We start from the raw sequence: 24302 nt of genomic DNA, 5'->3' as shown, positions 1-24302 counted from the left end.
TGTTTCCACCCTTTGTGTACTTATCAAAAAGCAGGAGTGCTTGCTCCCAAACCTGTTTGTACCAGTTGTACTATTATTAAAATTACAGAATTTAATTAAACAATATGTAAGATGATTAAATACAAGTGCAGAAAGAAAATGTGTTTCTAAGTAAAGTAATTGAATTACTATGAAAACATTTGTTAAAGGAAAGCCACTAAAAATTATCCAATTTAATTGTGGGTGAAGCATCTATACATGACAAGGGGGAAAGTCTGCAAATATCTGAAAGGATTCTGCCTACAGATCTTCTCCATAAATGGCTTTAGTTTTTTGTTTTGTTAAAAACCTGAGATGGGAGGCTGGTGCTTGGCCGAGTGTCTAAGTTTGTGCTCTCCACTTCAGTGGCGGTCCCGGCTCCACCAGTTCAGATCCTGGGCGCAGACCTACACATGGCTCGTCAGGCCATGCTGTGGTGGCATCCCACATAGAGGAACTAGAATGACAACTACTGGGGCTTTTGGAGGAGAAAAAATAAAAGAGGAAGATTGGCAACAGATATTAGCTCAGGACCAATCTTCCCGACCAAAAAGCATTAAAAAAACCCAAAAAACAAAACCTGAGATGGGAAATCATAGAAGATGCAGTTTGAGTGTGATTTGTACCAGCAATGCCAATCAGGACACCAATGCTAAATAAAAAGCAGGTCATGTTTCTATGTCAAAAAATGGTCAAATGAATGTTTCAATGTATATGATTTGGATTTAACATAAATTTAAGATACGTACTTTTTTTGGCAGGGGAGGGCTGAAGAGGATTGGCCCCGAGCCAACATCGATTGCCAATCTTCCTCTTTTTGCTTGAGGAAGATTGGCCCTGAGCTAACATCTGTGCCAGTCTTCCTCTACTTTTTTATACATGGGATGCCACCACAGCATGGCTTGACGAGTGGTGTAGGTCTGTGCCCAGGATCCGAACCTGCAAACCTGGGCTCTGAAGTGGAGAGTACCAAACTTACCCACTACACCCCCAGGCCAGGCCCTGTACGTGCTTTTATAACGCTGTTAAAAACTGATATTCTTAATTTTTCTGTGCCAAAGAAGTTTCTCCCTCTCTTAAATAATATGTTAATAAAATAGAAGTTCATACACATCTGTTAGAAAAGGCTTTCATGCATTATACTTAAATCAAATGTTGAAAATGATTCTCAAAATTTTATAATTGAGCACCAGTTAACTCCTGCACACAGGATCTATGGAGACATTGTTTATATTTTCTAGACCCGTCTTGCATTCAGAGAAATCTATCAACTAATTAAGTGTGTCTTTACTGGGGGCAGTTTTAGATTGCTAGGCTAGAGGGAAAAAAAAGGGCACTATGTTAATTTTTGTTTTCTTTAAAGCACAAGGGTTTCTATTAGGATAACTGATAAATGTTTTATCACATAATTTTGGAGATTTTTTTATCCGTGAGTCCTAATTATCAACCTCGCTTATTATCATTAGCACAAATCTGAATCTAAGATGGGGGACAGGAGCTGACAAAATTTAAGGCTTTTGTGTGTTAAAATATTTATGACTATATCCTAAGACCTTTCAGAAAGCAACTCTAAAATTTGATTTCAGATTACATGAAGTCATTTTTAACATACATGTGAGAGGAAATTCTACTTACAATGATTTTTATTTCTTTTCAAAAGATCTTTATTTTGAATTCCTTTTATTCTTAATTTACGTTGATTCTTCTTTTTTCCTAAGAGAGTTTCTCTTTTATTGATTACTTTATTCAATTTTCTTTGTTCCAATGTATGCGATAAAAATTGTTTGATTTCATTCTTTGATACCTACAAAGAAAAAGACTTTTGCTCATTTCTTTCACATGTAACTTTTAAAAATAAAACAGTGAGAAAGTAAAAAATTCATCTATTCATGGCAAAAATACTAGTTTAATGTAAACACTCTAATTCCTGCTTTTATCAAATCTAAATGATAGGTGACTTACTTCACTTTAAGAATTCATATCTTTTATGAATAAAAACCTTTTTAAATTGCATTGCCATCCAAACTGCAGAGCCAAGCATTAAAACCTAAATGTTATGAACAAATTTAACCAATTTTACTCTTCTAATGGTAAGTTGTCATGGTAATATCAATCGTATGAGATAAAAAAAATGAAGAGTTAGTATTGCTTTATACATTACAACAAATTTATAATGGGCAGAAAGTATAGAAAATCTTGTGACTGGTTAGAAGAAAAATGAAAAAATAATTTTCCAAAGTAATTTCCAGGAGTTATATAATTAATCTATTTTAATTAGAGAGAGGGATTTGGAGGGATTGTTTTTGAGTAGTAGAAAATAATGCAGATTTTAAGAGAAAAAACTAAAAAAGCTTTATGGGCATACATATTCCTGATTTACCTATATACTTTCTCAGGAAAATTATATTGGAAGATCTTTTTAAAATCCTTTATTTGTCATAGACTACTTCCAAGAGGAGTCAAGGTTTTTACTTTTTTGCTTTTTTTTTTTTAGTATCACAATTTAAACTCCCTCTTTTCAATCACTCTCTAGAATGCTTAATGTCTTCCTATGTAGTGGCAAAGATATCAGAGCAGTGACCCAGAGGCTAGAGCAAGGACATGAAGCCATGTAAGAACTTTTTTAAACACAGCTTTATTGAGATGTCATACACTACAATTACAAATGTATACTTGTACAGTTAAATTGTACAATTCAATAGTTTTTAGCATATTCACAGAAATGTGCCACCATCACCACAATTTTATCACCTCAAGAAGATTCCCTGAGTCCTTTAGCTTTTACCCTCCCCATACTCCCAATACCCCCACTCTCAGCCCCAAGCAACTGCTAACCTATGTTCTGTCTCCATAGACTCCCCTATTCTGGATTTTCATACAAATGAAATCATACTGTATGTGGGTTTTTGTGACTGGCTTCTTTCACTTAGCATAATGTTTTCAAGGTTGATCCATGTTGTAGCATGTAGTGACACTTAATTCCTTTTTACGGCCAAATAGTATTCCTTATACGGATATACTACATTTTGTCCATCCGTTTGTCTGCTGATGGATATTTGGGCTGGTTCCAACTTTTGGCTATTATGAATAAGGATGCTATAAACATTCATGTGCAAGTTTCTATATGGATATGTAAGGACTTTAAATGTGGTTCTTCTTATTGTAGGATGGCCAGATACAGCAAATAAAAATACAAGATGCCCAGTTAAATTTGAATTTCACATAGTCAATGAATTTTTTTTTAAAGTATAAGTATGTGCCAAATATTACATGTTAACAAATAGACCCATATGTATAATGGCTCAAAATCAACAGGCAGTTGTTCAAGTCAGTGGCAGCTCTGCTCCGTGCTCAGGGACCCAGGCAGATAAAGGTTGTGCCAGCTTCAGCCTGTGGATTCCACAGTTTCCCTGAGCATTGATACCTAGCAGACAGAAAAGGAAAGAGCACGGAAGATCATGTGCAGAAAGGGTTTTGGTTTGGTTTGGTTTGGTTTCATTTGGTTTGCTTTGTTTTCTTTTCTGTAATAGGCCAGACCTGGAATGGCACACAGTGCTTTCAGCCACTTTCCATTGGCTAAAACTATCACACGGCCTCACCCAACTGCAAGGAGAGCTGGGAAACATAATCTATCTGGGTGTCATGAAGAAGAGAACATGGACCTTGATGAGCCTCCAGCATTCTCTGGTACAATGGGATTATCATACATTATTGCTATTAAAAGAAACTTTTTTTTCAATTCAAAACTAGCAAACAGCTAAATTGAGGAGGTCGTACAAGCTTAGCAAATGCCTCTGATTGTCTGGTGTTTCTATCTCTTTCTTTTACAGAGGCCATTGTTTCCTGATTTTGCTTTCTCTCTCTACTTGGTGGGATTTGGCAGAACAACATCCAGCTGGAGCAAGTATTAGGGGGCACTGGCAGACAGAGAATCTTCCTCTAATCCTCAAAAGCATCCAAAGATTATATAATTCAATAGTGTCAGTCTCAGGCCCTGTTCTAAGAGCTGAGGAGACAGCTGTTAACAATAAAATCTCTGCCCTCATGAAGCTGATGTTCTGGTGGGGAAGATAATAGTAAATTGATAAAAAGAGTAAGGGGATGGAATTGATAAAAGTTGGTGTTATTTTATATAGGATGGTTAGGGACAAGTTCTCTGATAACATCTGAGTAGACTGCTCTGTGGGGAAGGAGGGAGTTAGTTATACAAATACCTCGGGAAAGAGAGTTCTGGCAGAGGGAACATTGAATGCAAAGGCCTTGAAGCAAGAGCACACAGGTATGCAAGGAAGATGGCGTAGCTGGAACAGAAGGGCTGGGTGGTAAATGATGAGGCAGAGAGGCAGCTCTGAGGCCAGCATCAGGATTGTGAATTGTATTCCGTGTGAAGGAGAGACCCTTTGAGGGTTCTGAGCAGAAGAGTGATGTTGACTGACATATTTCAAAAGGATCACCCTGGCTGCTCTATGGAGAATGTTACATGTTGGAGAAAGAGTGGGAAAAAACAAGGTCATTGAAACAAACTGGGTGAGAGTTGATAGTGGCAGTGAAGAAAGAAGATGGTAGGGGGAAGTGGTGATAGTGGTTGGCTTCTGGATATATTTCAAAGGTGTTACTAGCAGGATTTTCTGTTGAAGGAGTTATAATGTGTATTTTAGTTTTCAAACAGTAAATCCAACGGCAGTATGTTTTTGAAAGTATGTTTTTAAACTGCAAGTTTAAAGTATGTGCCTTGAAAGCATACTTTTGAACTCTCAAGACCCATTTATAGACTAGCTATAGTTCTTAATCAGAGTGACACAGTGTTTTGACAATCTCTTACCTAGCCCTCCTGTCTCTTCACTTCCCTGGATCCTGAAGATTCATGCTGGACGAGTTTTTCTCAAGCATGTGTTTCAACACGTCACTGTCCAACTCAGAAGCCCTCAGTCCTCAGTGACAACAGGATAAAATCAAACTTCTTTGCACAGAATCTAAGGTTCCTCACAGTCTGGCCTACAAATGTCGTAGTAACCTTATTTCTTACTACTTTGACACCTACACGAACATCTGCAACAAACTCTTCTGCCCTCTGTTCCCCAAATAGAATATAGGTTCTTTCCTACTTCTTTGCCATTGCTTACACAGCTTTCATTGCCCCCTCTTTCCTATTATCCCAAACACCACTCCTGTTCCCAGGCCCAACTCTAATTCCTTCTCCCCGGGCCCTCCCATTTCCCTCAACCCACAGTGATTTCCCTTCCTCTGACTTTGTGGTGTCTTCCATCCTTGGTTAGCAGTAGCTCACTGCTCTACAGTCCAAAGCTGAGATCATTCTGCATCACATATTTCATGTTTTATTTACCTAATTAATTATAGATGCTTTGTGAACTTTTTAGTGTAGTTCTTATTTCTAGTAGAGTGTCTTGAGTAGAGGAAAGTCTGAGGAATGTGTAGATTTCTTTCTTTTTGGGAAATCCCTTGTTTTTTTAAAGCGGAGGAAAGGTAGAGCATCCTTTCACAAGAGAAACTAAATGGTCCGTAGGCTTAGAGGAAAGAAGCTTTGAATTTATCTCACTGTACAAGTAATCCTAATTTATTTGTGGCTAAATCATTATTTCTTGTGCATAGAGACATTTCCAAAGTAGGACCCAGTCCTATGGTACATTGCTTGAAGGCAAAACCAAACAATCACACAAACAAAAAACAGTACTGGAATGCAGAACACATTTTCTTTTAATTTATTTTTTCTCAGTTAATAATAATTTACATCATTGTGAAATTTCAGCTGTACATTATTTCTCGTCTGTCACCACATAGGTGCTCCCCTTCACCCATTTTGACCACCCCCACCCCCCTTCCCCTGGTAACCACTGAACTGTTTTCTTTGTCCATGCGCTTGTTTATATTCCACATATGAATGAAATAATCTGGTGTTTGTCTTTCTCAGTCTGGCTTATTTTGCTAAGCATAATTCCCTCCAGGTTTTTCCATGTTGTTGCAAATGAGATGACTTTTTCTTTTTTTCTAGCTGAGTAGTATTCCATTTTATATATATACCACATCCTCTTTATCCAATCATCAGTCGATGGGCACTCAGATAGTTTCCATGTGTTGGCTATTGTAAATAGTGCTGCAATGAACATAGGGGTACATATGTTACTTTGGATTGTTGATTTCAAGTTGTTTGGGTAGATACCCACTAGTGGGAGAGCTGGGTCATATGGTATTTCTATTTTTAGTTTTTTGAGGAATCTTCATATTGTTTTCCATAGTGGCTGCACCAGTTTGCATTCCCACCAGCAGTGTATGAGGGTAATCTTCTCTCCACACCCTCTCCAACATTTCTTATTTTTAGTCTTAGTGATTATAGCCATTTTAACAGGCTTAAGTGGTACCTTAGTGTAGTTTTGATTTGCATTTCCCTGATGATCAGTGATATTGAACATCTTTCCATGTGTTTATCGGCCATCTGTATATGTTCTTTGGAAAAATGTCTGTTCACATCCTCTGCTCATTTTTTGATCAGGCTGTTTCTTTTTTTGTTGTTCAGTTATGTGAGTTCCTTATATATTATGGAGATTAACCCCTTATCAGATATATGATTTGCAAAAATTTTCTCCCAGTTGGTAGGTTGTCTTTTGGTTTTGATCCTAGTTTCTTTTGCCTTGCAGAAGCTCTTTAGTCTGATGAATTCCTACTTGTTTATTTTTTCTTTTGTTTCCCTTGTCTGAGAAGACATGGTATTCTAAAAGATCCTTTTAAGTTCAACATCAAAGAGTGTACTACCTATATCATCTTCCAGGAGTTTTATGGTTTCAGGACTTATCTTCAAGTCTTTGACCCATTTTGAGTTTATTTTTGTGTATGGTGTGAGATAATGGTCTACTTTCATTCTTTTGCATGTGGCTGTCCAGTTTTCCCAACACCATTTATTGAAGAGACTATCTTTTCTCCATTGTTTGTTCTTGGCACCTTTGTCAAGGATTAGCTGTCCGTGTATGTGTGGTTTTATTTATGGGCTTTCAGTTCTGTTCCATTGATCTGTGTACCCGTTTTTGTACCAGTGCCATGCTGTTTTGATAACTATGACTTTGTAGTATATTTTGAAGTCAGGGATTGTGATGACTCTGGCTTTGTTCTTTTTTTTTCTCAGTATTGCTTTAGCATTTGGGGGTCTTTGGCTGCCCCATGTGAAATTTAGGATTCTTTGCTCTATTTCCATGAAGAATGTCATTGGGAATCTGATTGAGATTGCATTGAATCTGTACATTGCTTTGGGTAGTGTAGATATTTTAACTATGTTTATTCTTCCAATCCATGTTCATGTAGTCTCTTTCCAACTCTCTATGTCGTTATCTATCTCTTTCAATAATGTCTTATAATTTTCATTGTATAAGTCCTTCACCTCCTAGTTAAATTTATTCCTAGGTACTTTATTCTTTTTTTGGCGATTGTAAATGGAATTGTATTCTTGGATTCTCTTTCTTTAAGTTCATTATTAGAGCACAGAAATGCAACTGATTTTTGTAAGTAGATTTTGTACACTGCAACTTTACTGTAGTTAATTATTTCTAATAGTTTTCTGATGGATTCTTTAGAGTTTTCTATATATAAGATCATGTCATCTGCAAACAGTGAGAGTTTCACTTCTTCACTTCCTATTTGGGTTCCTTTTATTCCTTTCTCTTGCCTAATTGCTCTGGCCAAAACCTCCAGTACTATGTTGAATAAGAGTGGTGATAGTGGGCATCCTTGTCTTGTTCCTGTTCTCAGAGGGATGGTGTTCAGTTTTTCCCCATTGAGTATGATGTTGGCTGTGGGTTTGTCATATATGGCTTTTATTATGTTGAGGTAATTTCCTTCTATCCCCATTTTGTTAAGAGCTTTTATCATAAATGTGTGTTGGATCTTGTCAAATGCTTTCTCTGCATCTATTGAGATGATCATGTCATTTTTATTCCTCATTTTGTTGATGTGGTGTATCACATTGATTGATTTGCAGATGTTGAACCATCCCTGTGTCCCTGGAATAAATCCCAATGGATCATGATGTATGATCTTTTTGATGTATTGCTGTATTCTAGTTGTCAATATTTTGTTGAGGATTTTTACATCTATGTTCATCAGCAATATTGGCTTGTTGTCCTTGTCAGGCTTTGATATCAAAGTGATGTTGGCCTCATAGAATGTGTTAGGAAGTTTTCCATCTTCCCTAATCTTTTGGGATAGCTTGAGAAGGATAGGTATTAAATCCTCTCTGAAAAGTTTGGTAGAATTCCCCAGGGAAGCCGTCTGGTCCTGGGCTTTTATTCTTTGGTATGCTTTTGATTACTGTTTCGATCTCTTTACTTGTGATTGGTCTATTCAGATTCTCTATTTCTTCTTGATTCAGCTTTAGGAGGTTATGAGAGTCTAAGAATTCATTCATTTCCTCTAGATTGTCCATTTTGTTGGCATATAGTTTTTCATGGTATTCTCTTATAATCTGTGGTATTTCTGTGGTATCCGTTGTTATTTCTCCTCTTTCACTTCTAATTTTATTTATCTGAGCTTTCCCTCTTTTTTTCTTTGTAAGTCTGTCTAGGAGTTTGTCTATTTTATTTATCTTCTCAAAGAACCAGCTCTTTGTTTCATTGATCATTTCTACTGCCTTTTTTGTTTCAATAGCATTTATTTCTGCTCTGATTTTTATTATTTCCCTCCTTCTGCTGACTTTGTACTTTGCTTGTTCTTCTTTTTCTAATTTAATTAGACGTAGTTTGAGATTGTTCATTTGGGTTTTTTCTTGTTTCTTAAGGTAAGCCTGTATTGCAATGAATTGCCCCCTTAAGACAGCTTTTGCTGCATCTCATATGAGTTGGTATGTTATGTTATCATTTTCATTTGTCTCCAGACATTTTTTGATTTCTCCTTTAATTTCTTCAATGATCCATTGGTTGTTCAATAGCATATTGTTTAGTTTCCACATCTTTTCCTTTTCTCAGTTTTTTTCTTGTAATTAATTTTTAGCTTTATAACATTGTGATCAGAAAAGATGCTTGTTATTATTTCAATCTTCTTAAATTTATTGAGGCTTGCCTTGTTTTCCAACATATGGTCTATGCTTGAGAATGTTCTATGTGCACTTGAGAAGAATGTGTATTCTGCTGTTTTTGGATGGAGTGTTCTATATATGTCTATTACGTCCATCTGGTCTAGCTTTTCATTTAATTCCACTGTTTCCTTGTTGATTTTCTGTCTGGGTGATCTGTCCATTGATGTGAATGGTGTGTTGAGGTCCCCTATTATTATTGTGTAATTATTAATGTCTTCTTTTAGGTTTGTTAACAGTTGCTTTATGTACTTTGGTGCTCCTGTGTTGGGTGCATAGACATTTATAAGTGTTATTTCTTCTTGATGGAATGTCCCTTTGATCCTTATATACTGCCCCTCTTTGTCTCTCTTTACCTGTCTTACCTTGAAGTCTACTTTGTCTGATATAAGTATTGCGACACTTTCTTTTGTTTGCCATTAACTTGGAGTGTTGTCTTCCATCCCTTCACTCTGAGCCTGTGTTTGTCTTTGGAGCTGAGATGTGTTTCCTGGAGGCAGCATGTTATTGGGTCTTGTTCTTTAATCCATCTTGCCACTCTGTGTGTTTTTATTGGAGAATTCAATCCATTTACATTTAGGGTGATTATCGATATAAGAGGGCTTAATGCTGCCATTTTATCACTTGTTCTCCAGTTCTCCTGCATTTCCTTTATTTCTTGGCCTGCGTATTTTGGTCCACCAATTGAGTTATGTAATTTTTTATGTTGTTTTTCTTTATTTTCTCCTTATTTTTGTCTCTGTTCTGCTTTTTTGTTTAGTGGTTACCCTGAGGTTTGTATTCAAGATCTCGTGGATAAGACAGTCCCTTTTCTCATGGCCTCTAATTTCCTTAGACTAAACCAATTCAGTCCCTTTCCCCTTCCCCTCCTAAGTTGTTTTTCCCACATCTTATTCCATCTTGTGTTGTGAGTTTGTGGTTGCTATGACAAGATTATCTTTGTTTTTGGGGTTTTCCTTCCCTATGTCTTTAATGTTATACTTGAGTATTTGCTATCCTGCTCTGATTCTGTCTACTTATTTAACTCCTTACTCTGTGGTTTGTAACCCCTTTCTCTCCTTTTGTTTTTTTCAGGTATGAGGGCCTTCTTGAGGATTTCTTGTGCATGTGTGTGTGTGTGTGTGGAGGGGTGTATCTCATGGCTATGAACTCCCTTAGCTTATGTTTGTCTGGGAAAGTTTTTATTTCTCCATCATATCTGAAGGTATTTTCACTGGAGAGAGTATTCTTGGCTGAAAGTTTTTGTCCTTCAGTGATTTGAATATGTCATTCCAGTCTCTCCTAGCCTGTAAGGTTTCTGCAGAGAAATCCACTGAAAGCCTGATGGGGGTTCCTTTGTAGGTTATTTTCCTCTGCCTTGCTGCCCTTAGTATTCTTTCTTTGTCATTCTGTTTTGCCAGTTTCACTACTATATGCCTTGCAGTAGGTCTTTTTACATCGACATATTTAAGAGATCTGGCAGTCTCTTCCACATGGATTTCCTTCCCTAGGTTTGGGAAATTGTCTACTATTATTTCTTTGAACAACCTTTCTACTCCATTCTCGTTCTTTTCTCCTTCTGGAATATCTATAATTCTTCTTTTTTTTTTTTTTAAAGATTGGCACCGGAGCTAACAACTGTAACCAATCTTCTTCTTTATGTTTTTTTTGCTTTTTCTCCCCAAATCCCCCCAGTACATAGTTGTATATTTTAGTTGTGGGTCCTTCTAGTTGTGGAGGAATATCTATAAATCTTATGTTGCATTTCTGTGAGAACTCACTCTGCCATGATGCTGATGTCACTCAAGAACACATTTTTAATAGCTTCTTGTTTACTAGTGTAATCCAGTCTGCTAAGGCTAGAGGTTTAACTTAAGGGTTTTTACAATGTTTTGTATGAATAATACTTAGTTTTATTCTTAAAACAACATGCAATTTTACTTTTTAAACACAAGAAACTTTGATTACTTGTTAACATACGAACCGATAATTTATTCAAAATCGTCCATCCTAATTGTTCATACCCATAAATAAATGTGTTACGGATTTTTAAAATTTCATTTATGGGGGCCAGCCCAGTGGTGCAGTGGTTAAGTTCACACTTTCTGCTTCAGCGGCCCGGCATTTGCCAGTTCAGATCCCAGGTGCGGATATGGCACTGCTTGGCATGCCATGCTGTGGTAGGCATCCCATATATAAAGCAGAGGAAGATGGGCGTGGATGTTAGCTCAGAGCCACTCTTCCTCAGCAAAATGAGGAGGATTGGCAGCAGTCAGCTCAGGGCTAATCTTCCTCAAAAAAAGAAAACTCATTTATATTTCCTTCATAGTATTTTCTTTTCACCACTAATTAGCTGTGTCTAACTATGGGAAAGTTAATTAGCCTCTCTGTGACTCAGTTTATAGTAAATGTGAACTATAAATGTACATGTTAAATGGGAGTAACAATATTGCTTACCTCATAAAGTTGTTGCTGGGATCAAATAAGTTAATAAATGTGAAGAGCCTCATACATAGTAAGTACTCAATAAATATTAGCTATTATTATTATTGTTGTATTGAATATATGTTTTCCGTGTAAATTAATATTTCTGTTTTTCTGTTTCAGATCCTGAACTGCTAGGACTTAGGTACTCTGGCTATTTATTTCCATGATTCATCAGTGAACTACGATGTTTTGAGCCTGGGAAATCAGTAAACACTATTCGGCTTTTTGAAATATAGTTTTTAATCTCTTAAGCAGAATATCTAAACACCTCTTTACTAGTAGAAAATACTTTTATACCATACATTTTTTGGACTAGCTTCACCTAAAGACAGTGAGCAGCAATTTTAGCACACTCATGGCCCCCATTGCCACTTGAGATGTATTTAACAGTAAATATAAGTTAGCCCCCAATCCCATGCATATTCTTTAATAGAATTTCAATAACAGCAACATAGCTACTGTTAATGGGACTTTAATAGTCTCCTCAAGTAGTTTTTGGGAGGCAGCAGATGTGAAATAATCAAGTAATGAACCAACCTTGTTCTTTAAGAGCTATATGAATAAACGATTCATTCATTCAACATATTTATGCAGGGCATTCACTAGGAATTGAAGATATAATGGCAAATAAGACAGAATAATCTATCTATCTGATATTAAGGAGCTTCTGTTCATCTGTGAGAAGACAGACAGACAGACAATAAACAATAAACAAATAAATCAACAAGTTAGTATTAGATATTGATACATGCTATGAAGAGAATAAAACAAGGAGATGTAAGAAAGAGTGAAATGCAGGGTGAAGAGGGTTGCTGCACTAATTTAGTTAATTTAGATTGGATGCCCAAGAAAAGCCTCACTGAACAGGTGACTTTGGAGCCAAGAATTTAACGACAGGAAAGCCATCCTGCATAGATATGGGGGCAGAACATTCCAGGCAGAGGGAACAGCAAGTACCAATGCTCTAAAGAGGAACAAACTTAGTTTCTTGGAATGGAAATAAGGCCCAAGTAGCTCAAGGAGTGTAAACAAAAGGGAAAATTGTAAAAGAGAAAGAGAGATGTAGGAGTCACATTATATAAGGACACTGTAAGGAGTTGACATTTTATTCAAAAGACATGGTCTGATTTACATTTTAGAAAGAAAGAACATTCTGGCTGATGTGTGAGGAGAGGATTACACAAGAGCAAGGAGAACAGTTCAGAGACTGTTGTAGTCAACCAGGTGAGGGATGATGTGACTCAGATGAGAGCAGAAGCAACAGAGATAAACTGTACGGGCAGATTTAGGATATGTTTTGGAAGTAGCACAGATAGGAATTGGATATGGACTGGATGTAGGGGTAAGAAAAAGGACAAAGTCAAAGAGAACTTCTTGTTTTTTGGCTAGACTAGCTGAGTAGATGGAGATTCCAGTTATAGGGAAGAAGAAGAATGGGGAGCAAAAGGAAGTTTGGAGGAGGGAATCAGTCTCATCCCACCCACCCAGACACACCTCTATATGTGTTAATGTCTCCAAATTGTGTGCCTATATACGGAAAACAAAAAAGTTTTGTGTTTTGTCTAAGGGAGTAAGTGTGAGTCATGTTTGCTATGGGTTTGCTATGGAATGGGGAACGACCATCATTCCTTGCAAGTGGGAGATTGGTGAGAAGTTGAAGAAGAACTGGAAGGTAAGGATTCTTTGCCTGTCAGTGACTTTCTTTCCCTAGGGCTTGACAATCAAAGGCATTTCTTGCTTCCCTTAACTATCCATATCTCTTTTTCTTTCCTGACTCACATGCCCCAAAATACTCACTGTGCCTTGGCACTGTGTAATACCCTAATTCTGCTGAAAAACTTCTCTGAAAAAACAGCAAATGAAAAGTAAGACCCGATTGAAAGCATCAGTGAGGACGATAGGAGTGGCAAACCAAGACCAGCTCAGCACCTCCTCATTAGCGGCCCTTGTCCAGGTGGTTGAATAAGGTACAACAAGACTGTGTCAGAGAGAGCAACACAAGCTGCTGTCATTGGTTTGGCAAGAGGGAGGAAGTGAATTTCCATTTTCCCCACTATATCTAGATGGGGATTCCATATCCTATGTTCAGGTCACTGTATTCCAAAGAGTATGAACATTAGTGCCCCAAATATTATCAGAGAAAAGCCAGGTTATGGAGAAAGCCAGAAGGGAGTGGAAAAAAAAGAAATTAAGTTTGCCTATAAGAAAACCAGGTTCCCTTAGGTGACTGATTCTCAAATTATGGTCCCTGGAACAGCAGCATCAGCATCAGATGGGAATCTGTTAGAAATACAAATTCTCAGCTCCACCCCAAGTCTACAGCATCAGAAACTCTGGGGGTGAAGCCCAGCAATCTGTGTTTTAACGAGTCCTCCAGATGAGTGTGATGCATGCTAACGTTTGAGAACCCCTGCCCTAGTCATAGTAAAGAAAGTAGTCAGCAAATTAAAGTATAATTAAAATACACAAATAAAATAGTACAAAAATTTATATCACTCATCAGACAGTGAAAACATTTACACATATAGCAAAGACACATATTGAAGCAGATTTTGTTTGGATTATGGTTTTAATCAGGAATTTAAGGTATATCAGATTACTCAAGCTTCCTAAGCCTTAAAAAACATATATACATTTGGAAAGAAAAGACTGGCACTTGAAAATCTCACAGTTGTAGCAGTTTTTCTCCCTTGAAGTAAGATTTTATTTATGAGATGTTAAGTTGAAACAGAGATGTTTTTGGTAATGGTCTTAGTGTTTTTCATTTTTCCTAAAGTATTTTCAGTTAAGAATATAAAATAATCTTAGAATACTTTTTCATAACATGCCTGATTGTTTTTAAAACAAAGCAAATAAGGCAACACCAACCCCTAAGTTAAAAGAATAGCTACTTCTTACAGAGAAGAAATAACTCATTCATCAGTAAAAATATTTCTTTCTCTTGGCAAAGACAATGCTAAATATTTTATTGTCTATTTGTATATCTACCTTCTAAAGGCACCAAATAACAATAACATACTGCTATCCAAGGATAACTTCTGAAATGTGTGAAAACAGTGCAGTACAAAATTAAAGGGGAAAAATAAAATAGCATGGGTGATACTAATTATATAGTGTTAATATAACATTTCTATTAATTACTAAATGCATTATAAGGGTAGTTTTATGAAATTAAGAGAACATTAAAATCTGATACATACTCGAGTATTTATATTCTGCATTTTTAAATGCAAGGAGCATAAAATTATAATTAAACATATAGGCATATTAAGTATTCATGGTACAGGGGATAGATTATTAAAATCAAAAGGTAACCCTAGAAACCTGTTTTTTGTCATTAATTTCAGCATTTTTTTCTCATAAGTATCATTACAGCTGCTGACAGATAGCTTCTGTTCTGTCCCTGATAGAAATATTGCTAAACAATGACTTTTTTCATTTACAAATATTTATCAAGCACTTACTATATTTTAGAGACTAATAAAGACTCTAAGAAATAGAAGTGAACAAAAAACTAAAGAGCCTGTACACATGGAGCTCAATTTTCAGTGGGGGTGTCAAATATGAACAATTATACATGATGAGAAAACACATGAAAATTCGATCAAGGTAAGGAATTAGAAAGTGATGGAGTATGCTATTTTAGATAAGTGATTGAGAAAAGTTTAGTTTTATCAAAATTTTTTTGTATTTTTTTTCAAGGGGAACCATATGAGTAGATACCCAAATGAAGCATGTATTGAGGGCAACAAGCCACGTGATTATCAAGCAGATCATCCCAGGCATGGGAGGCAGTAGGCCCTGAGGTCATGGTATACTTGAGTTTTTCAAACATAGCACAGAGGCCAAGATGGCTGGAATTAGAGTAAGCAATAGGGAGAACGGTCAGAGCTCAGATAAAGAGCAGGTCACGTAGGGCCATGTGAGCATGACAAGAGTTTGGTTTTGTTCTATATGTAATGGAACACATACTTTGAGGTGAATGGACTGCAGTAAGGCAAGAATGTAGGCAGGAGACCAGGAAGTTGACTATCATAGAGTCTAGATGGGTGATGCTAGTGGCTGGTGGTAGAGTAGTTAAATGATTGGATTAGGATATATTTTAAAAGCAAGATATCTGGGATGTTGGGTATGAAAGAAAGAAGTAGAGAGTCACCTTAAGATTTTTACCCCAAGCATCCAGTGGATGAAAGAACCATTTACTGGTATGAGAGACACCAGGGTAGGAACAGGTTTGAAGTTGAGGAAAATCAAGAGTTCAGTAGTCAACATGTCAAGTGTCAGATGCCTTTAGAAATCTCAGTGGAGAGATGGCTTAGACAGTTTGTGTCTGGAGTGGAGGCAGTGTACATGGTTACAGATGCTGGTAAGTTGATAGAGTTGTTCATGGGAGAATGTAGAATTGCTCTTCAGACTGTTTCTATTTTTTCAAAGAGGGAAAAAAAAAAGCAAGTCATCAGCTGAGAATGAGGGACAGGTGAGTTGGATTTGGAGAGGAAAGGAGAAGATATGAAGCAGTAGCCTTAGAGATGGGGGACAAGAAGTTTGACTAGGGAGATGTTTAGGTTTGCAGGGACACACTGAAGGCGTACTTGAGGCTTGTGGTCATGAAATTAAAATGAGACTGGTTGTCTGATTGGATTTATTTCCAGCCCCTTCCAGCTACTCAGGTGCAGGAATTGAGTAGGTGGAGAACTGCACTTTATCAGGTTGAGGTTTTACCACTAAATTGGATGGAGTGCAAAAGGAATAACTAAATGGAAGGTCTATAACAAGGGAGTGATTCCACAGGACCCCAAACCCTTTGCTGCAATTTTAAAATCCAAAAATATCTGAAAACTAAAAGCTTTTTCAATAGTTTGGTGCTCAAATTCAGTTGCTGGGAAAACCTGTCTGAACCTGATGTGAAGTTATGTTCTTTATGTGTCCCACTTAATGTAAATATCCATATTTTTCTTTTCTGAGGAAGGTTAGCCCTGAGCTAACTACTGCCAGTCCTCCTCTTTTTACTGAGGAAGCCTGGCCCTGAGCTAACATCTTGCCCATCTTCCTCTACTTTATATGTGGGATGCCTACCACAGCGTGGCGTGCCAAGCGGTGCCATGTCTACACCCGGGATCCGAACCGGCGAACCCGGGCCGCTGAGAAGCGGAATGTGCGAACGTAACTGATGCACTACCGCGCCGGCCCTGAATATCCATATGTTTTGCTGCATAATTAAGAATATGTTTGAAAACAACCTATTTCCCCAGTCTCTGCTGGGGAATATGGTAATATATTATATTATTCTATAATATATGATGTGTATGTCTGTATGTGTATTATGTATGTGTGTGTGGATAGTATTACATTTCCAAAATAAGAAGAAAAAGAAAAATCAAAGCCCTGAATTATGCCTCAGACTCTTCAAAAAAATTGAAAAGAAAAGAACACTTCCAAACTCATTCTATGAGGCCAGCATTACCCTAATACCAAAGCCAGACAAGGACACTGCAAGAAAACTATAGACCAATATCCCTGATGAATATTGATGCAAAAATATTCAGCAAAAAACTAGCAAATAGAATTCAACATCACATTAAGAGTATTGTACACCATGACCAAGTAGGATTTATTCCTGAAATGCAAGAATGTTTCAACAAACAAAAATCAATCAATATGGGGCTGGCCCCATGGCCGACTGGTTAAGTTCCCGCGCTCTGCTGGAGGCGGCTCAGTGTTTCATCAGTTCGAATCCTGGGTGCGGACATGGCACTGCTCATCAAACCATGCTGAGGCGGCGTCCCACATGCCACAACTAGAATGACCCACAACTAAGAATATACAACTATGTACTGGGGGGCTTTGGGGAGAAAAAGGAAAAAAATTTAAAAATCTTAAAAAAAATCAATCAATGTAATATACCACATTAACAGACTGAAGGAGAATAAAACCTTGCACAATCACCTCAATTGATGCAGAAAAAGAATTTGACAAAATTCAATATCTTTTCATGATCAAAACACTCAACAAACTAGGAATAGAAGGAAATTACCTCAACATATTATAAGTGATATATGAAAAACCCACAGCCAACATCATATTCAACAGTGAAAGACTGAAAGCGTTTCCTCTAAGTTTAGGAACAAGGCAAGGAGGTCCACTCTCACCATTCTATTCAACATAGAACTGGAAGTCCCAGCCAGAGCAATTAGGCAAGAAAAAGAAGTAAAAGTCATCTAAATTGGAAAGGAGAAGTAAAATTATCTCTATTCACAGATGACATGGTGTTTTATGTATGAGATCCTAAAGATTTCATGAAAAAACTGTAAGAACTAATAAATGAATTTAGCAAAGTTGCAAGATACAAAATCAACACACAAAAATCAGTTACGTTTCTGTACACTAACAATGAACAATCCTAAAAGGAAATTAAGAAAACAATTCCACTTACAATAACATCAAAAAAAGAATAGAATACTTAGGAATAAACTTAGCCAGGGAGGTGAAACACTCATACATTGAAAACTACATAGCATTGCTGAAAGAAATTAAAGAAGACAAAAAGAAACGGGAAGACATCACGTGGTCACGTAGTAGAAGATTTAATACTGTTAAAATGTCAATGTTACCCAAAGTGATTACAGATTCAATGCAATCCCTAACAAAATCCCAATGGCATTTTTCTTTCAGAAATAGAAACGTCCTCCTAAAATTCATATGGAATCTGAAGGAATCGTGAACTGCCAAAACAATCTAGAGAAAGAAAAAGTTGTGGGTCTCACACCTCCTGACATCAAAATTTTATACAAAGCTGCAGTAATCAAAACTGTGGTAGTGGCATAAAGACAGATATGGACTAGAATAGAGAGCTAAGAAATAAACACTCTCACATATAGTCAAATGATCTTCAACAAGAGTGCCAGGATCATTCAATGGGGAAAGGACAGTCTTTTCAAAAAATTGTGCTGGGAAAATCAGATATCCATGTACAAAAGGATGAAGTTGGTCTCTTACCTTATACTATATACAAAAGGTAACTCAAAATGGATTAAAGACCTAAACATAATGCATGAAACTATAAAACTAGAAGAAAACACAGGGAAAAGTTTCATGACATTGGATTTGGTAATGACTTCCTGGATATGACACCCAAAGCACAGGCAAAAAAATAAAAATAGATAAATTGGACTAAGTCAAAATGAAAACCTTCTGTGCATCAAAGGACACTATTAACAAAGTGAAAAAGCAACCTATGAAAGGGAGAAAATATTTGCAAATCATATATCATATAAGAGGTTAATATCCAGAAGGTGTAAAGAACTCCTACAATCCAACACCAAAAAAAATCTAACAATCCTATTAGGAAATGGGCAAAGGGCTTGAATAGACATTTCTCCAAAGAAGATATACAAATGGCCAACAAACACATAAACAGATGCTCAACATCACTGACCATCAGGCAAAAGCAAATAAAAACCACAATGAGATACCTCCTCACATCCATTAGGATGGTTACTATAAAAAAAAAAAAAAGCAAAAACAGAAAATAATGTGTTGACAAGGATATGGAGAAATTGGAACTGTTGGTGCGAATGTAAAATGGTGCAACCACTGTGGAAAACAATATGGCAGTTCCTAAAAAATTAAATTAGAACTACCATATGATCTAGCAATTTCACTTTTGGGTATATACCCAAAAGAACCGAAAGCAGGATATCGAAGAGGTATGTTTACACCCACATTCATAGTAGCATTATTCACAATAGCCAATGTTGTAGGCAACCCAAGTGTCCACCAATGGATGAATGGATAAATAAAATATGGTATATATGTACAATGGAACTTATTCAACCTCAAGAAGGAAGATTCTGACACATGCTACAACATGGAGGAAGCTTAAGGACATTATACTAAGTGAAATTAAGTCAGTCACAAAAAAGACAAACACTGTATGATTCTACTTATATAAGGTAGCTAGAGTAATCAAAGTCATAGAGACAAAAACTATAATGATGGTTGCCAGGGGCTGGGAGGTTAGGAGTAGTGGAGAGTTGCTGTTTTATGGGTAAAGAGTTTCAGTTTTGCAAGATGAAAAGAGTTTTGGAGACTGGTTGTACAGCAGTGTGAATGTAGTTAACACTAATGAAAAATATTCTTAGAAATGGTTACAAGGATAAATTTTATGTTATGTATATTTTACCAAAATTTGGAAACAAACGTTGAATTCTGAAACACACTTGTTCCCAAGGGCTTTGGAAAAGGGATTGTGGTCCTGTAGTGATGAGCCATCAACTCTAAGCCAACTAAGAAGGGAAGTGAGGATGTGAGGGTAACGATGCACAGGAAAAGGAGCAAATGGATTTGATGTGGAATTGAAGCATTGATAGAAGAAACTGGAAAGCACCGAGTGGTCATCAGAGACTTGGAAGCTTGAAATTTTAACTTGGGAAAGACATAGTCCAGATTATGACCAAGGGAGTACTGAAGAGTGTGCAATTAATGGAGTAAAAAGATCTAAATAACGGAACTGAGAGTCTAGGATTCACAGATACCAAAATCTCCAAGAATGATGACAGGAGCAGAGTTGGAGAGAAAGACCACAGCTACTTCTCTGTCCTCAGCTCCTATTATTCTCCTAGTGAGACTATAATAGTGAGGAGGGAGACGGATACCCACTGCCCCGACTAGAGCCAATATAATTGGGTTGTAGGAGAAAATGCTTGAGAGGGCTGCAAGAGGAGAAGTTCTCAGAGACAATCAAGTTCAAGTAATTATCAAATAGAGGTGTCACAAAGCTAAAAAAAAAAAATCAGAACCTTTCTGAAAATCCAAATTCCAATAACTGTATTTGGTACATAGTAGGCATTGTGTTCAATGAATATGTATACGGAAAATTTGTAATACAAAGATCTTTTAAATTTGAATGGGCTTGCTTATTCTAATCTGTAAAATGGGGATAATAGTTAACCATTTAAATAACCAGTTAACATCTTTGTTAGGGTGTTAGGAGGAATGAATGGTATATGTGAAGGGGTTTTATAAAGTTTAAGGTATTTCATAACTGTAATACATTGTTCTTAATATGAATTATGACAATAAGGACATAAAACAAGGTACCAAAAAGTGTAAAAAAAAAGAAGTCTAATTGTCTGTTGTAACAAGATGTTAATCTCAAAAATAAGAAGAATGTGGCTGTTTAGATGAAGGAGAAAATGGGACTGAGCACTCTGGGAACTCCAGCAGAACTGCTCAGTGCTGGCATCTGAGCTACCCTTTCCTTGTTTTCATTGTTGGTCTTGGTGGTGGTGGCTGTCATAATGGCCCCTGAGCCGCGCACTTGAATTGCTCCCTTAAGGGGCCTCAGTTACTCCCTGGTAGTACATTAGATACCTGGGGGTTGACCACCTCTGCGATCACAATCGTTCTTTAATACGGAAGGAAATAATACACAGAGTTCCTGAAAATATTGGATCCTTTACACAAGACAAAGTGTCTTTAAATTTTTTTTATTTGTGTTTTTTAAAAAAGTGTGTGTTGGAGAAACGAAGGAGCAGATGATATTCTTTTGTGAATCGTAGAGTTGTAGAGCCAGAAAGAGAAAAACTAGGGAAAGAGAAGCTATACTTAGAAGGCCGTTTTAAAAAATTATAAAGCAAATAGTAATTATTATGAAAGAACCAGAATTTACCAGGTCTACAATGGGGGTAGAGATGGGGGGAGAGTGTTATCAGCCAGACAGTATCCTATTTATTGCAAAGGAGTCATGAAACAATATGGCAAGTGTAGTGAATGGAGGTTGCTTTATTCTGCCTGTAGTGTAGCAGGGATGTGAGGGAAATTTGCGTTAGAGCCATTTGCAGCCCAGTCTTTTCACTTCTGCAGTCTGTGCTCTATGAGGTTGGTGCTAAGGAAGATTAAAAAAGCAGATACTCCAGGGGAATTGAGTGAGATATTCAGTCTACAAACAGGCTACCCTGGCATGTTTTCTCCTTTCTTTGGGCTTTTGTTGTCCAATATTCTGAGATCTCTTAGAATAGTTTATAGTTTTCCTTTGTGCTTGGCTATACACAGAGCTGGGGTCCTTTCTCACCATTTACTATATAGGCCTCATCTACTAATCCCAGGCAATGGGAAGGACTCTTATGGGTCTGAGCAGCGTCCTTGATCCGGAGCAGTAAGGAGCTCCTTGATTCCAAAGGGGGCTTTCATGTGTTGTTGGGCAGGCGCTGCATATCACAAGATATCAAAGTCTACAAGAGAAATCAAGATGACCTGATGAAGTTGATGTCCTTTCAAACTCCACCTGCCCAAGGACAAAATGTGGGCTTTGTGCCAAGGTCACTTCTATTTTCATTATGGGATGTGGTAGTTATGGTAATGGAGAAAAGCTAAATTTGGAGGGGTTTAGAAAATATTGCAATGGAGAAAGGAGTTTTTAATTTATATAAACATTTTTTCAAAGTTTACTCCTTTAATCTAAATTTGATTTATTCATTAATTCAATAAACATTTATCGAGTGCCTACTATGTGCCAGGCACTGTTCTAGTTGCTGGGATAAAAGCAGTGAACAACACAGACAAAAACCTTTGCTCTCATGGAGTTTATATTCTAGTGGAGGGCGACATAACAAAATATAGTATGTTACGTAGTGATAATTCTGAGAGAAAAATGCTACAGGGAATAAAGATAAAGGTGTTGTGACAGGGTTTTCAATTTTAGAAAGAGTGAATGCAAATTTACAGAGTGCCCAGGGAAGGACCCTCCAAAAGGTTTGAGCAAAGACCTAAAGAAGATGAGGGAAGGGAGCCAAATGGATATCTGGGCTCAAAGATGTTCCAAGTAGAAAGAACAGAAAGGTAGGCCCATGCCTGGAGTTTCTGAGGAACAGCGTAAAGCCCAGTGTGTCTAGAATGGTGCGAGTAAAGGAGACAGTAGTAGGAAATGATGTCAGAGAAAAAACATGAGGCCAGATCACAGAGCCTAGTAGGCAAGGAATTGGTTTTACCCTATGTGAGATGGGAAGCTCCTTTGAGTAAAGGAATGATTTGAAATGACTTGCATTTATAGGCTTATGCTGGTTTCTTGGTTGAGAATAGACTGAAAATGTTGAATCTCCTACTTCTAAGATGTCAGCAGACATCATGAGGTAATAAAGTTTAGTAGACATCTGTGACTCTACAAGCCAGACTAGTCTGTTCTTAATATTTAGAATCTCAGACATGCCATGGCTGAAGAGAAGGCTCAGGCCTGATAAATTTTATCTTCTCACAGTGGAATGAGTAAATATTTATTGAACAAATGAACAAAAGTATTGATTGAGAAGGAAAAAAAGAGGAAAGAAACAATAGTCAATAGTTACTTTTTAAAGAAATTCCAAGCATGCTGAATCAATACGTCTAATAGCGCCTATAGCCTAAATTTTGTATTAAAAAAAAATGTAAGGATTTAGCAAAATACTTACCTGTGTGGTGACATTTCTTTCTTTTTGGTTTTTATTATGTTTTTCTGCCTCGATATCTACAATAGACAAAACATTTTCACAAAATTTGAAAACATTTTCTTTTTAAAATTTCACTAAATAAAGTTTCTTTTTAAAAAAATTTCTAGATAACTTTTAGAACTCTAAGAATAGTAGTTGAAAATAGCTTCCATTTAAAGTTACTAACAATGTATTTCAAAATAATTCCTTCACTGATAATTTTTAAAGATGTAACTTACACCAGAGATAATCTAAATACTTTAGTCAAGCATCCTGAAATTGAATTAATGTAAAAGAGTTCTAGAAATAATAGAGCTAATTGGAATAGTGGAAAACTTTCTGAGCTAGAATTTAATTAAAATGTATGTATGTAAATAAATGCCATCTATTAATAGAGAATATTAAAATATAGAAGAGGGAATACAATCTTTTATATTTTTATAGACTCACCCATATGTCAGAGAGATACTAAAAATTAATATAGTTGAATGATATAAATATCTGAGAAATGTAGACTAGTATAATTACATCAGGCCTTGAAGTTTGAGAAAATAATTTTCACAACCAATTTTTAATGAATCTTTTTATAAAGAATAGAATATATGTGCCATATAGAATACATACATAGTCATTGGTATATTTCATTTTTGCATAATACTTGAAATTTCTTGATTTGTGTATTTAGAAAAATAAGTCTTTGAAAACCTAATATGATGGGGTGACACATCATGGCATGTCAACTTAACTACATTCTTAGGATTGATAATTTTCAATTATTGAAAAATTATTTGATGCACAGTAAAAATGACTCTACATATTTCCTGAAGTAAAATATGTACATATGTAATACATTCACATTTTACAGACTGAGGAATATGACTCAAGACAACTATAAAGTAGTCAAAATTTTATGTTTCCAAAAGTCATGAACTTGTACTTTATAGCAGGTAATGAATTTTCTAATGTTACCTCTGACATTGTATTTATTAATTTGATATATTTTATTCTTTCTCTCACTGATGAACTTCAGTATTTGGTCTTAAAATTCTATGTCAGTTCTGTTTTCTTTGTGAGCCAGACCTTTTAGAAACTGATCCCAGATTGTTTGATATTTAGTCCTCTGTCAAATTAGAGAAACAATTGGCAAATTCTAAATAAAAATTCAATAACCACATGATATTAATGCATTAATCTAAAGCATATGAAAAGTTTAAAAGATTATACATATTTCATATAATTATAGGATTACTTATTAGGTTCAGGATGTAAAATAAATTACACTA

At 36.4% G+C, this 24302-nt stretch overlaps 1 protein-coding gene across 1 annotated transcript in view; it reads right to left on the bottom strand.

Moving 5' to 3' along the window:
- Positions 1-24302, bottom strand: part of SEL1L2 (SEL1L2 adaptor subunit of ERAD E3 ligase) — a 118860-nt gene that overhangs the window by 72053 nt on the left and 22505 nt on the right. Inside the window, exons 3-4 of the mRNA XM_046678027.1 lie at positions 23002-23057; positions 1654-1822 (exon numbers count right to left, since the gene is read on the bottom strand). Coding sequence (XP_046533983.1) covers positions 1654-1822; positions 23002-23057 — 225 coding nt within the window. The remainder of the gene's footprint in view (positions 1-1653; positions 1823-23001; positions 23058-24302) is intronic.

Source organism: Equus quagga, chromosome 12 (assembly GCF_021613505.1).
Source record: "Equus quagga isolate Etosha38 chromosome 12, UCLA_HA_Equagga_1.0, whole genome shotgun sequence".
NCBI lineage: Eukaryota > Metazoa > Chordata > Mammalia > Perissodactyla > Equidae > Equus > Equus quagga.
The sequence above is the reverse complement of the archived record's forward strand: the minus strand, read 5'-3'. Positions and strand labels throughout refer to the sequence as shown.